The 15,923-nt window shown below is 40.1% G+C and overlaps 1 protein-coding gene across 2 annotated transcripts in view; it reads left to right on the top strand.

The window, feature by feature from the left end:
- UNC79 (unc-79 homolog (C. elegans)) overlaps positions 1 to 15,923 on the top strand; it is a 382,451-nt gene that overhangs the window by 353,662 nt on the left and 12,866 nt on the right. For both annotated transcript variants that reach the window (XM_011991736.1, XM_011991735.1), the window contains 6 exons: positions 3,821 to 3,898; positions 7,755 to 7,844; positions 9,853 to 10,028; positions 11,300 to 11,486; positions 12,923 to 13,120; positions 15,501 to 15,578. In XM_011991736.1, the coding sequence (XP_011847126.1) occupies positions 3,821 to 3,898; positions 7,755 to 7,844; positions 9,853 to 10,028; positions 11,300 to 11,486; positions 12,923 to 13,120; positions 15,501 to 15,578 (807 nt within the window). The remainder of the gene's footprint in view (positions 1 to 3,820; positions 3,899 to 7,754; positions 7,845 to 9,852; positions 10,029 to 11,299; positions 11,487 to 12,922; positions 13,121 to 15,500; positions 15,579 to 15,923) is intronic.

The following is a 15,923-nucleotide window of genomic DNA, read 5'->3' as shown; positions in this document are numbered from 1 at the left end:
TTTCTTTTTAAAGAAAGAGAGGCGTGGAGATAGGAAAGAATTTGCTGAATAGAAAAATGTCATTTCAGAGTCCAAATTGTTGATCCCCAGGGCATAGTTCTCCTTTTGCATTTTGGACAGATACACTAGCACATTATTTTAATTCAGATCTATTGACATTTTTGCTTTTTGTTTCCAATATTTTCTCTCTTGCTGGTTTGCTGTGGATATTTTTTGTGTAATAGGTTATAATTGTTCTCAAGATAGAGTTTTCATAATAAGTGATAACTCATTAATAGCCACCATAAAGACTGTTTAAGTTCAAATCAAAAGGAATTTCCTTAGCTCCTATTATGTGTCAAGAGTAGATATTCAGCCGGGCGCAGAGGCTCACGCCTGTAATCTCATCACTTTGGGAGGCCAAGGCGGGTGGATCACGAAGTCAAGAGATGGAGACCATGCTGGCTAACATGGTGAAACCCCGTCTCTACTAAAAGTACAAAAATTAGCTGGGTGTGGTGACATCTGCCCGTAGTTCCAGCTACTTGTGAGGCTGAGGCAGGAGAATTGCTTGAATCCAGGATACGGAGGTTACAGTGAGCCGAGATCGCGCAACTGCACTCCAGCCTGGCGACAGAGCGAGATCCCATCTTAAAAAAAAAAAAAAAAAGAGAGAGAGAGAGAGTAGATATTCTGCTAATTTGCGCGTACCACTCCCACTCTGTGGGATATACCTGCATATTGAAGTTATGAGAAATCGTATTGTGAAGAAAGGTTTTCTTTTAAAGATAGGTTCGTTGTGGGCTGGAGGACAGAGAACTGGTGGAGGAACAGCTGTTGTTTTAAATTCACAGAGTTACCATTGAATGGGGTTATTAATATTAGTTGAGTTAGTAACAGTCTGATCACTCTATGAGATGAGAGGTGAAGACACTGTTTTGGGTATCATTTTGATAATGAATTTAGTAATGACACATAACAGATACCGTGTTTCTGTTGTATTCATGGGGGAATGCATATTTCAGTGCCCAATTTCCCTCAAAGTACAGAACTCTTCCTTCAACAGCAGTCGTCATTTCCTTCTCTGATTTTTGTAATAGCATTGTATTTTGAGCAGCTCTATAAAATCATAATAGATTTCTTTTTTCAGTTTATGGTTGGCAGCCATATAAAACAAAGACAGAAAGGTTTAGTAAGGTTTTAGTTGTGCATCTGATGTAAAAATATGCTGGATTACAATGCATGGATAAAAAATAATAGATGATTTCTGAGGCTTATGCACTTTTATTTCCTTTGATATGCCAGATTCTCTGTGCACCTCCTTTACTTTTAGGGTGATTTTTGATTAATTCTGACTAGTAAGCGTTCTCATAAATGGGACAGTTGGATCCAACCTCAGATCTTGATGCTGTGTGATTGCTAACCATGCTGAAATGTGCTTCCATCATGCTCTGCGTTGCACTTTACTGAGGATCATGGGTGGGAAAGTCATCCACTGAAGGGAGATACAGACATTTAAAATTTTGCTTCTCCACAAACCTTATCTTCACCTCGAGGGCCCATCCAGGCCATGCAAACATACTCGAGTGGGGTCCAGGACTTTAAACCACCCTTAAAGAGACAGCTCTAAGTGCGCCCCTTACCTCACACAGTAGATATGGCTCTGTCTCCCCTGTGGCCTTTCTTAGCTATGCAGTATCATTTCTGTTGTAAAGAACTTAATTAAAATTAATACTGATGTCCTCACAGAGGTTTTGGAACGCAATTATAAGTTGTTTGTCTTAGACTGAAGACTTAGATAGCTATTTATTTATTTATTTGAAGCAGAGTCTCGCTCTGCTGCCCAGGCTGGAGTGCAGTGGTGCCATCTCGGCTCACTGCAACCTCTGCCTCCCAGGTTCAAGTGATTCTTCTGCCTCAGCCTCCTGAGTAGCTGGGTTACAGGCATGTGCCACCACACCCGGCTAATTTCTGCCTCAGCCTCCCAAAGTGCTGAGTTTACAAGCGTGAGCCACCACACCTGGCCTAGATAGCTTTTTAAAATGAATTTTGTGGGAAAACATGCAATCTCTACCAGGAGGCTGCATTGGGAGTGTTCCTTCTGTTCACTGTGTATGTCTATCAAATATCAAATATTTCAGGTTTTTTTTTTTTTTTTTTTTTTTTACTTATAGATTTTGACTGGAGTTAAAGGCTTCTCATTTTCTAAAACCTGGTTTATTTACTTTTCCTTACATTAGAAATAAGCTTAAGTTACATAAGCAGACATAGCAAACCTGAATAAGATAATAGAAAATGCTAGGTGTTCCCAGGATGTTACCAGTTGCCACTTTCTATGCCAGATTCAGAGTTAATGGCTAAATAGATTCTTCAGTTTTCTGTAACTGTACTTGAGGCAAATGGAAATGACAGAATGTTAATGTGGAGATCTGTGTCCACTCCTGTCACACAGCTCTCGGGGACAGCTCTGCTTATGCCCTCTTGCCCCCACTCAGTTACATACACTTACATGCTTTCCATGGAGGACACCCCTCCCACACTTGAAGACCAGCTCTTGGCCCTGAGGCTGAAGTCTAAGGGTTCCTTGGCCTCAGGAGGCCTTTGGCTTAGAGGTGTACCCAGTTAGCCAAAACCTGCTACCTGTTAATAATGCTTAGATTTAAACCCCTGACTAGCCCGATAATATGCTAGTTTCTGTTCCTTTGCTCCATGGTTCCTCATCAGGCCTCCTAGAGATTTACTCTGCGACCCTAGTTCCTATTACTTCTCCCCAGTGTGACAGGGACCGAGCCTGCTGACCCATTCAGCTTCCCCTTGCCTTCCAGTATGAGAACAGAATGAATGAGAAGGTGGAGCAATTGGTGCTGAAACTTCTGAACTCTGCACAGCAGCAGTTTCAGATCCCAAAGTTGTTAAGGCTACTGGCCAGAGGCCAGGAAATATAAATTAAACAGGAGCTAATTGCTTATAGCAAACTCTACTTCATGGTTAACTTTTTTTCCTAAGACTATTAATAAATAGTGGAGTGCCTGCATTAAGTGAGAAACACCTGTCAAAATCTGTAATGAAGCAAATTAAATTGTAATCTGGCAAATGCATTCTTGTAATGCTCTCAAGTCATAACTGACTAATGGATTTGCTTCGTAAACTCTCACTGAGCCCCTCTGAGGTGTGCGGCACCAAGCTAGTGCTGGGGATGAGGTGCATCAAGCCTGTCCTCTTGAAGAGCTCATAGCAGGTTGAGAAATAGACTCACAAGTCACTGCAGTCTGATGTGGTGACTGGTACAATGGAAGTGTGTGAAAAGTCCTCTGGGCACCCAGGGAAGGAGTAGGGGTCTTTATCAGCGCAGAGGATACATGTGGATGAATAGGGGCAGGAAGATGAGATGCTGAAGGTCCTCTGTGGGGAAGAAACAGATAGAATACTCACTCTGAGGTTGATTGTTTTTCTGGTTTCTTTCTAAATATATGATACGATAATAGAAATCATGAAACTGTATGAAATGTGCTTACAGTAACTGTCAAGAAGTACTAAATAAATAGAATGACTTCTCAATAAATCTGACAATGCTGACATCTTTTATTTTTTCCTTGATTGAATGCACCATTTCAGTGCCACTTAACAGTCTGGGTAAAGTAAGACTCTGTGTATTAATTTTAGTACTGTGATTCTGAGTTTCTGGTAGGAATGAACCATCATGATTAGCAAATCTGATCTATCCAAGGCAGATTGTCATGAAAATAACACGAATTAATTTAAACCAAGTTAATAAAATGATAAATGACTTATTACTGTCCAGATACCCTTAAAAATAATTGTCCTTTCACTTTTTTATTAGTTTATTTGTGCAGATGCTGGAACCAAACTAGCTGAGTCAACAATCCTGAGCAAGCAGATGATAGCCTCTGTACCTGGAGTAAGTCCTGTCCAAATTCATTGTCTACATACTTATATTTCATAGAATCGCAGTTAAGAATGTAAGCTTTAGACTTACGTCAGGGTTTGAGGCCTGCCATTTACTAGCTATGTGACTTTTGGAAAGCATTTTAACCTATAATTCTTTGATTCGTATCATCTGCCAAGTGGGATATAACAGGGTTTAACATATAGGTTGAGGATTGAATGAGATAATGCATGCAAAGCATATTAGCAAGGAGTCAGACATAGTAAATGCTGTGAAAATGTTATCTATTAAAAATAATATTAACAAACATTGCCTATTTTTGGATATTTTAGTTATTTCTATATTTTTCTATTGTAATTAATATGCAAAGAACATCTTTGTGCCTAAATCTTTGTCCATACTTCAGACCATTTCTTTATAATAGATTTCTGGGAGTAGAATGACTAAACTATGTTTTTTTTTTAAGGGTTCTGTGGTGTAATACAAGGTCCTATGCGACAAAAATCCCAATTCTCAATGACTTACGAAAGTTTAGTGTTTGCTCGTGTGAAGTTTAGTAGGGAAAGGGGGATTTCTACCTGCATGCTCAGGGATCAGGTTTCTTCCATTATGTGCAGTCCACTGCAATCAGCTTGATTGTGGTTGGGGAAAGGGAAGAGAATATGGCCCATGGGGTTTTCACAGGCCAAGTCTAAAAGTGTGTGGGTTTTTTTCCTACTCACATTCCATTGGCTAGAACTCAGGCACATAACCACACCCAACTGCAAGGGATGATGGGAAATGTGGTCTAGTTGTGGGCCGAGGAAGAAGACAGGCCTGGGGAGTGGCTAGCCAGTCTCTGCTGCATGCTCGCTGTTTCCTTCATTGTTTAATTCTTTAAAACTCATTATTTGCTACCTATGCCATAGCTAAAAAAAAAAAGTCCCTAATAATAAAAGTGTTATTGAAATCAGTAATTAAAAGATGAACATTCCAACAATAGAAAAGCAACATATAGGCCCCTTTCTGATGACCAATAAGCCATTAAAAATAAACCTTTTACTCTGACTAGCAATCAATGAATTGTAAGTTAATATGAAGTATAAAAATATTTAAAAATATAAAAAATAAAATTGGCTAGCCAATCAGCAGATTTTCTCTTTAAAAAAAAAAAAACCACTTCATCAGGGCATGAAAGACACATAGGAAGCTGCACATCTTTAATGTATGTGACTTGATGAGTTGGGAAATGATTATACATTCATGAAACCACCACTGTGATCTATGCCGTAAACATATCCATCACCTCCAACAGTTTCTTCCTGCCCTATTTGTTTGTTTGTTTGCTTTTGTTTGTTTGTCATTAGCAATAAGAGCACTTTACATCAGATCTACCCTCTTAGGAAATTTCTAAGTGTGTAATACAGTATTTCTAACTCTAGGGACTCCACTGCCCAGTAAATCTCTAGGACTTACTCACCTTGCATAATTGAAGCCTTGGACCTTTTGACTAATACCTTCCCCATTTTTCCCTCCCCAGCAGATCCTCCTCAATGATTAGACTTATTGAGGGTAAAATGAAACAAGCATTCTTCTAAGTTACTATTGGTAGTAAAACCAACCTTGCTGGAGGGCAGTTTGACAATCTTCTTTTAGGAATATGTCTGAGAAAATAAATATGCACATGTTTTATATCAAGTATGTTTATTAAAGCATCACTTAAAATAGCAGAAATATGGAAACAAAGCAAATGTCTAACATCATCAGGGTATTGTTTAAATAAAATAAGGTGCATCCATAAGATAGACGATTATCTGCCTACCAAATCAAAGTTTCAAATAATATTTAATTAATTGGAAAATGCTTATGATGTATCTAATTAAAAAGCAAGTTAGAAAAATGTTATCTCAATCTTATAAACATTATATGTATGTGTGTATGTTATATACGTTAAAAAACTTTAAAAAACTTGGAAGGAAATATTAACAGTAGTTTTCCCAGAGGTGGAGGACAGGAATTAGGATTACGGTGATTTCAATTTTAATTTTAATGATCTATGTTTTCCAAATTTCCTGTATTAAACATGTGTTGCTTTTATAATCTAAGAAATATAACTTTAAAATCAAATATTAGTTTTGAGGAAGAATTAGCTATGATTTGCTTCAATTCATGAGTTTGAGTTTTGAATATTTTCAACTTTTTAATCATTAGTTTTCCTATGGAATAAATATAGATCTTCTGAAACAAATGGAGCTTGACTTATTTTGTTTTGTTTCTTAAATAACACACCTAAGGTTATTCTTAAGCTTTGCAAAGTAGAGAAAAGGGAGGAGGGCTTGGAAATTATATGTTTTGTTTCATAAGTATATATGGCTCACTAAGAGTCTCCTGACCATGCAGTGAATTTTAAGGCTTTTATTAGATGCAGTTGGCTGTCTCTAGAACAAAAGTGACTTAGTGTTAGTAAATTCTTTGCTCTCATTTTTTGAGATTCAAACTTAAAAGACAAATACTGAATAATGCTCCTAGTAATTATTTTCGGTGACATTTGCCTAGTTGCAATGGTATAAAATATTGCCTATGAAAGAAACAAATCCCTTTCAAGAAATTCAAGAACAGAGTCTCCAGTCCTATTTGCATGACGTGTGAAAGGTCAGAGAAAATGGAATAAATCAGGGGGAAATCCTTTCTTGCACGAAAGGATTAATATTCCAAAAGCAGGAACACAATAACCTTTTATAATTCCTTCACTTGATTTAAATTAAAAGAAGAAAACTTTGGAACGTATGAAATGCTTGGAAAACACTCTGACAGACTGCCAATGACCTTATTTTGCTGTCTGTTATCCTGTCAGAAGAACTGACAAGCGTAACATTCTAGAAGAGAGAGAAGGTGATATAGTTCAGTACCGTGCAGATTTACATGAATATGGGAAAATGAGAGCCACTGGGTGAGCTAGTTAAGTCTATAATGTTCCAGATTTTCCTAAAGAAAGCTGAGGAAGGCCTTTAGCATAGTATTCATCTGGCTTCAAAGCCTGCCTCGTTTGATCCACATGATACCCGGCCTGATGTGTGACTTCTCTCATACGGCTCTGATATAGCAGCCTGCTTGTTCATTTTCCTTTGCTTTGCTTATAATCCTAAATTCACTGCATTCTCAGGGAGAGCAGGCCGATGCCATTTAACGACCTAAAACACAAACTTGCTTTCTTTTCCTTCCAAACTTTTCAAACACACTTCGAGCATGTGGGGAAGATGACCATTTTGTTTCTTTCCTTTATTTATCCCCTAGCAAGAACTTGACAGTAATACATGCATCTATTTAATAGTGTACCTGTTGTGTGTAAAAAGTTAATTTGCAAGTGACTTGACTAGTATGAGAATTTTTGACTCTTTCAGCAAACACGATGCTTGTTTGTATACTTTTCTGACAGAAAATAGATTCAAGATTCTGGTGGTAGAACTTGGTGGCATGTATTTTATGTGTAGCTAAGACTTCCCTAGAATGAGAATGTGTTGCTTTGTTTTGGAATGAATGATGTCCTAAAGACTCTGATACTAATGGCATGACATAGGCTGAATTTTTGCATACAAAGCAGTTTAAAAATAAGCACACACACAGAAAATCAGTCCAATAACCCAGTGGATAAAAGCATTTAGCCCCATCTCTCATAGGCCTCTCCTGTTTCTTTGTTCTCCGCCACAAACCTTCTATCAATTTTTGTCCAAATGCTGAGCAGTCAGAGACTATGCTGAGAGTAATGGAGTGAGTCAGAAATCCAGAAAGTGAAACAACTCCTTAGTAAACAACGTGAAACCAGAGTAAGGCAATCATTGCAGTCAGGGCAAAAATAAAGCTGTGACCCAGCTGTGTCCTTGTGTTTCAGTGTGGGACTGCAGCGATGGAGTGTGTGAGGCAGTACATCAATGAAGTGCTGGATTTCATGGCAGACATGCACACGCTGACCAAACTGAAGGTGAGATGACCACCACCTGCTCATCCTTCAGGTTCACAAAACAGAGATGCTTTGAGAGAATTAAGTAGACCATAGGGAACTTATTGCTACCTGGGGAGGCAGCTGTGGCACTGTTGAATAGCCCCTGCCTTGGGGGATCAAAGAGCCAGGGTCCAGCTTTGCAAAGAGGAAAAGAGGAAGGGAAAGGACATTCCCATGGCATCAGCCACATGCATAGCTTTCCTTTTGCCATATACTCACTTCTCACAATACCTCTGTTAAGATTCTATCCCCATTTTACAAATTGAGAAACTGAGGCTTGGGATGGCGTAGTACTTGCTCAAGTAACACTACTAAGTGGTAAAGTCAAGGTTGAACCCAAGATTCTTGTGACCCTCAATTCATTCTCTTTTTACCACATAGCATCGTTTAATTACCTTGAGCATCAGTTTCCTCTTTTGAAGAACAAATCCAATAATCCCTACCTTGCCTGACTGTTACGAGGGTTTAATCAAATATAATGTACGTGAAGAGACTTTCATAAACTGTAGCACATTATGCAAACATATACCATGTATTATTTTTTGCTGCATCGAAGCTATTTTCTTAAAGAAAATCCTTGATGAAAGGGGATAATACAAAATTTAATTTGCATATGGACACAATACCAGTGAAGTTGTTGAGATGATTGAGTTTTTGCAGGGTGGAATGAATTGCTGATGCAGGTCCACTTTCCTGCTATGATTCAACTAGGAAGCTAAAAGATGAATAGTTTGAGAGATCTGAGCAAGGCCCTAGACAGAGTGCAGAAGAGAATCCAAACATGGTCCAAGGAGCAGCCAAATTGCAATCTGGCGTTAGATGATTCCTTTTTGATAATTGGGAGCTAGTAATCCCAGAAGTTCATCAGCAAAAATACAGTCCCTTAATCACTGACCTGTTCCCTGGCTCTGCTCAGATGATCAAAATGGTTTTTGATATAGTAATAGATTTGCAAATCCCAGGCAGAAAGTAGAATCAAAATGTAAACTGAGCGTATCTCACGATATGTAAACCCAGTCATTTCTTAATGAGCTCCCCTATCGTTCGCTCCTGTGCTGGTTACTGCTTGCTGAATCTGATTGCCCACACTTAAATGACTTTGATGTACAAAGAAGAGGAAACAACTGTTACCTAAACGTGTTTAGGTTGTTTTGCAGATGCTTTCAAAAAATAATAAGTAGGAACCAGGGTCATCAAAAGGTTGGGAATACAGTCATAATCTAACCCTCTGATTTTACCCATTGGGAAACAGATCAGAAGGATCAAGTGGCAAGTGGATTATCTAAGGCCATGGGACTAGCTAGGACAGACCTGGGTCTAGAACCTAGGTCTCAACACTTAGTTCAGTGCTCTTCCCACTGAGCTCACACTGAGCAAAGAAATTTTTCTGAATTAATTCAACAAATATGTATGAGCACCTATAATATCATGGCACTGTTCTAGGCACTGGGGATGCTGTGATGAGCAAAAGCGGACACAACAGCTGCTCTCATTTAATTTATAGTCTGGTAGAGGAGGCCAAATTTAATGAACATTTCACACAAACTACAGTAAAAATGTATCTCTCACAACTGCTATGAAAAAGAGGTAGAAAGCAGCACGGACCTGACCAGGGAGCTCAGGGAACGCTTCCCGGAGGAAGTGACACTTGAGCTAAAATCTGAACAATTAGGTGAAGAGAGGTGGGAATGGCATTCCAGACAAAGGGAATAGCAGCGCGAGGGAACACTGAGAGCCAACACAGCTGGAGCTGCAGGCTGAAGGGGTAAGCTCAGTAGCTGGATCTTTCTGGCTTTGTAGGCCACGCTAGGGAACTTTCCCTTCTTTTATCCTAAGAACAATGGGAAGGCTCTGAAGAAGTTTAAGCAGGTTATGTGCTCAGAGTGGCCATAAGAGGGGTGGAAATGATAACCTGATCTTTTCAAAGAATGGCCTGGAATGCATCCAGGTGTCTGCCAGAGTTACAAAATACCGCTTGGTTTTGTAGAGCCACATGAAGACATGTTCCCAGCCTCTGCATGAAGATACCTTTGGGGGACATCTCAAAGTGGGGCTGGCCCAGATTGCAGCCATGGACATCTCACGGGGCAACCACAGAGATAACAAAGCTGTGATCCGCTACCTGCCTTGGCTTTATCATCCCCCCTCTGCAATGCAGCAAGGGTAAGACCCTTACTATTCCGGGAATGAGGGTAAAGAAGGCAGGAAACACCCCTGAGTTTCCTTGGGCTCAGCTAGAGTTAATGAGTACACTGAAGATTATGACAGTGGAATGTACTTGGTTAGGAAGATGGAAATTGGATCCCATCTCCATACATACTTGCTGACCGAGAATGCTCTGTGACATGCTGCCAAAAACCAAACCTGTCCTCCCACAAAACCCTCAATTGTCCTAATGAAGAATGAAAATTTTGAGCTTAGAATTACCACTTTAACGCTTGATTTCAACTAGTTAAGTAAATTAATAAGTATGTATCAATATATTTGCCTTCAAGCAGCTTAGATTGTAGCTGGAACAAAAGCTATAGCAGGGATGAAATTGGTGCAAGGTTAGGTTGTACAAGCCCCTGACCCTGCCTTTCAGGGAGGCTAAAGAAGAGAGAGGCATGTACGGGTTTGTTGACTTGGGAACTCAGGGTAGGTTTGAGCCCGCCCTTTTGCGTGGTCAGCCTTCTGTCCAGAGGAAAAGTGTAGAGTGGGAATAAGAAGGGTGGGAGGAGAAGATCACGGGGGAGCAGGAAAATGGGCAGCTGTGTTGTATCTCCTCATCCCCTTCCTCCCCTCTATGGGGGATGCCAGAGAAGAAATTTCTTTTTTTTTTTTTTTTGAGACAGAATCTTGCTCTGTTGCCCAGGCTGGAGTGTAGTGGCGCGATCTCAGCTAACCGCAACCTCTGCTTGCGGGTTTAAGCAATCCTCCTGCCTCAGCCCCCTAGTAGCTGTAATTACAGGCACGCACCACCATGCCTGGTTAATTTTTGTGTTTTTAGTAGAGACGGGGTTTTGCCATTTTGGCCAGGCTGGTCTCAAACTCCTGACCTTTGGTGATCCACCCGCCTCGGCCTCTCAAAGTGCTGGGATTATAGGCATGAGCCACCGCGTCCGGCCCACCACAGAATAAATTTCTAAAGCAGGAGTGGAAAGAGTTTAGAAAGGGAAGCTAGTCAGAGAGGCAGCCAGCCTTGTGGAAGAATGCTGTGTAATCCTGTGTCACCAAAGGCTGTTCTTTTCTCAAGAAGCTGAGATCCAGGATTAGAATGGAAAACAAGAAAAACAGATACATCATTTTGTTGACACTCAGTTGCCTTGGCATTTTGTTTTATGTGATTGCCTGCAAGACCACACTTTCTATCCCTTCCTTCAATAAGCATTTGTTATGCACCCAATGAAACAGAAAACATAAAATCATCTTTAACACTCCTTCTTCTCTAACAGACCTAAAGAATTCATCGAGTGTGTCTCCCACATCCGACTGTTGTCCTGGCTTCTGCTGGGTTCCCTCACTCACAATGCAGTGTGCCCAAATGCCTCCTCTCCCTGCCTGCCCATTCCTCTGGATGCAGGCTCCCACATTGCAGACCATCTTATTGTTATCCTGATTGGATTTCCAGAGCAATCAAAGGTAAGTGATTTCTGCAAGATTAAGACCGTATGCATCGCAATTGCTAATGGAAACCTTATCAGCCAATTATGTTTCTTCTGAGAAGAAAATGCATCTTATCACTTGCCCTCCTGTGGATGTTAGAAACACAACTTTGTGCTAATGTCTTATTTAAAGTTGTTTAGATTTCCAGACTGTCTCTCCCCCTGCCCCCAAATTGTTTTTAGACTTACTTTTATGAAGATAAATCATGGAGGCAAGCAAGAGTTGGCTTCCCAGGCATTTCTGTCTCAAAATAATGAAGAGAAATAAAAGGCTAGAAATATAATCAAAATTCTGTGATCAGCTTTTAAAACCAGAGACAAAATGGAGGAAGATTTATTCTCCATCTAATTCTTCATGTACTGTCTTTTCAACTGAAATCTCTAGAGATACAGGAAAATACAAAATGAAAACAAGAAGGCCAGTTGGAAACTCACCAAAGCACACATTGGCATGACTATGCAGGGGAACTTTGTAAATTGCAGAGACAGATGATGTGCTAAAGGGAAGAAAGTAAACCCAAGGCAGGCACCAGTCATGAACCTGTCCAGGCAAACCAGACACATTGGTACTAACGAGCTCCGAGGAGCCAGGGGACCTTCACAGAGCTTTGGCAAGTTCTGGGAGGTCACAGTGGCCTTGGGGACAGCTCGGGTTTGGGACAGGGCAAGCTGATGATGTGATAAAATGGCACACCCATCCCAATGATCCAAATGATGTTCACAAAAGGAATTAGGCAGTCGATTCCTAATATTTCAACTGAGATCTGGGTTTGGTTCCTAATTATGGTACTTGTGATTTTATGAGCTTGACAAGTATCTAACCTCTCTGATACTCAGATTTTCACCTGTGAAATAGACGAGGGGATGGTTGGAGAGCGATGGAGGTGATCTAGGAAAAGTCTTTGGCGCAGTCTCTGGCGTGTTGTAGGTGCTCTCTCGGCACGTGCTTTCCGCTAAGAGGAGGAACTCTGCTGCTGCTGCTATGATTAAGAACTTCTGGGCAGGGTGTTCACGTATATCACCTGCTTTACTCCCATGCTTTGAAGAGGCTACTATTATTCCCATTTTACAGATGAGGAAACATCCTAACATGGCAGAATGATTGTTCTCCCTAATCTAGTTTTGGGATGGGAATGTTAGTTTCGTTAAAGGGCAAGGGGGTGGGTAGATTTCTTCAGCAAATTAAGGTGCCTTCTCTTCAAAAATGTGCTTTGTTCTCTGAGCACACTCCCACTGGTGGAGAAGAGAGCAGAGCAGATTGTTTTAAGGTGATGAATCACGACTTTGTAACGCTGAGATGATGCCTTTGTGCTTTGTGCTCCCTGGCAAGACCAAAGCCACGCGGGGAGGGCTCCATGGAGGGTCACAGCCTGCTGAGATGCAATGCACCAATGCCATCTTCTTCCTTTTCAGACCTCCGTGCTGCACATGTGCTCCCTCTTCCACGCGTTCATCTTTGCTCAGCTCTGGACAGTGTATTGCGAGCAAAGTGCCGTCGCTACAAATCTCCAAAATCAGAATGAATTCAGCTTCACGGCGATACTGACAGCACTAGAATTTTGGAGTAGGGTGACACCCAGCATCCTTCAGCTAATGGCCCATAACAAAGTGGTGAGTTCACCGACAAGTTTCCCTTCTGAGATGGAATCTTAAAGTGTCCACACCACTCCTAATCCTCACACTCCCTGTTTTCACAGATCTCAGTTGTAAGGTTATATAAATGGATCAGGGATTTGTTACCTTATAAGCTGGATGTTCTGCTTGCATAAGCGTTTTGATTAAAAACAAAATAAATAGTTCAAGAGATCTATTGTACACCATGGTGACTACAGTTAATAACAATATATTCTATACTTGAAAATTGCTATGAAGAGATTTCAAATGTTCTCACCACAAAAAATAAGTATGTAAGGCAATGCACATGTTAAACAGCTTGATTTAGCCATTCCACAATGTATATGTATCTCAAAACTTTTATATTGATATATAAATATAAAAAAGCAAACAAGTACAGTTATTAATATTAAAAACAATTTGTATTTTTTCTGCCTAACGTCAAATGTATATTGTATGAAATTTCTACCTTGAAGGGTTGTTTGCTGCTATAATGTCAGAGGGTTAGGAGTGAGATTCATATTATTTGAGGATTTCAAAGCAATTTGGAAAAACCTTAGCCAATTAGGTCATCTGTTTGTGGTGGTTTAAGAGTAGACTGACTACAGGTGTTCATTCCACTCCGGGCTCAAAGCCTGAAAGGAGCCTTACCTTTTCGAGTTGCCTTATAAGGACCTATGCTCCCAATCTTCAAATCCAGTACTATTGAATGTAGATGGCTTACCAAGAGAGGGGCTGTTCCAGAGCTCATTGGAAAATGTCTGGGGTATGGCTAGCCTAAGCCCACTTCATTGAACCAGTGTGGAGTATTCATCCTGGAGTCAAGGCTGGAGGATATATGGAAGGAATTTACAAGGGAGTCCTTTGGTTCTGACTGCGTATTGGAGGAGGACTCTCAGCTGGGAAAGCTGCAACCAGTGTCTTGATTATGGGGACACCATCAGTAGAGTTCTTGTTTGTTAGGAGCAGGGGACCTGGAGGGACACCATAATGATGATTCCAGTGTGCCCTGAAACCCAACACTACACTGCCCACAAAAGGCATTCAGGAAATGTTTTTTTAATTGATTGAATAATAGTCTAAGAAGTATTTTCTTTTGGTTCTTAATTAGAAAGGGGATTGTATATTTCCTTTAGTGAAGCACTTTGTTCTTTAGAGATGCAAATGATACAGGCATTCTATGTGTAGAGAGATGTCTTAGTTCAATTTAAAGGAAGTTTATGTGACAATCATAGCATTTGAATAGTTCTGACTGTTATGGAAAATAATTACATTTATTGGATCACAGATTCTAGGACTAATGAAGAATTTGGAGATCAAACATTCTATTCTGTTATTTCACAGACAACAAAACTGAGGCCTTAAACTTAAGCTAGAGATTAAAAATGTTACTTCTATCATTAGTTTTTTTGATACCAAGAAATACCTCTCCTCCAAATCACTCTCCATATTTAAATGTTACAAATGAATTTGTTGTACATGAATTTTATGCAAATGATATTACAAAAGAATTTGAATGAAATTCATTCTGAAAATTTTGTTAAACCATATATAAGCCAGTCTGGTAAAAATCTCCCTGGAATATTTAAAATCCAGCTGTAGGAATTTCTGATGAGGGACTTCGCCTCTACTGTCTTTGAACTGTCGTAAGCACGGCTACCTTGTCCCACGGAGAATAAAGCCTCGGAAGCAGATCTGCAGTAAATTAAACAGTTATTGCTGATGAAGACACTGTGTAGAAAGGATCAAGATTGAGAAAGGATCAAAATATTACTGGGAAACATTGATGTGAAAATTACCCTATTCTAATATAAATCCCCTTACCTTGCAAAAGATATCCAGAAAACCAAGGAAAATAGTCTGTAATTGTCTGACTTTGTATCTGGTGCTTTCTCCAAGACACGTTAGTTTAGTTTCAAATAATATTATTTTAAATCATTACATGGTGTATAAAAGTAATTCAAGCATTTGTTATCTCCTCTCCCTGGGTACCCTCCTCTCAAAACAGACTAGCGTGATACACAACTCTTACATCCAAAGAGCTCCATAGTTAGAAATGAAGGAAACAGAAGCCATGTATTCCCTGGTGTGAGTCAGTGCAGTGCAGATTAGTGAGATTAATGCCTGAATTCCATTGGCAGCCCTGAGTTGAATGAGGGAGGCATGACAATTACCAAGCCTCTGGAGCTTTTTAAAAATCTTTTTCTGGCTTGAAGTTTCAGAGGTGAATGAACACCACTGCCAGTGGTCTCCTATGGTCATTACGCAGAAAGACCTCGTGGGCACAGGACATCATAGGTCTTCTGCGGCTGCAGACTAGTTTGCAAGGTTTCCATATCACTGGGAATGGAATTAACTTTCATGTTTGTTGTTTCAGATGGTAGAAATGGTGTGTCTCCATGTGATTAGTTTAATGGAGGCATTGCAGGAATGCAATTCGACCATTTTTGTCAAGGTAGGAAAACCTTATGATTCTTATAGACCATTTCTTACTGCTAAAAACAAATGTGGATTTATGTTGAAGGTACTTTCTGAAGAGAATTAGTTTTAACATTCAGAGTTGGGGCTGGAGAATTCAGGCTCCTATAACAACCCTTTACCAAATGGTTATTGCATGAATTTTGCTCTTGGTCTACCACTGTGACCAACTTCAGCTGGGTTAAATATATCAGACTAGGCCAGGCATGGTGGCTCATGCCCATAGTCCCAGCATTTTGGGAGGCTGAGGCAGGAGGATTGCTTGAGCCTAGAAGTTTGAGACCAGCCTGGGCAATATGGTGAGACCTTGTCTCTACCAAAA

This window comes from Mandrillus leucophaeus, unplaced genomic scaffold (genome assembly GCF_000951045.1).
Source record: "Mandrillus leucophaeus isolate KB7577 unplaced genomic scaffold, Mleu.le_1.0 Scaffold4, whole genome shotgun sequence".
In the NCBI taxonomy this organism is placed as follows: Eukaryota; Metazoa; Chordata; class Mammalia; order Primates; family Cercopithecidae; genus Mandrillus; species Mandrillus leucophaeus.
This window is presented reverse-complemented; position numbering and strand designations above follow the sequence as displayed.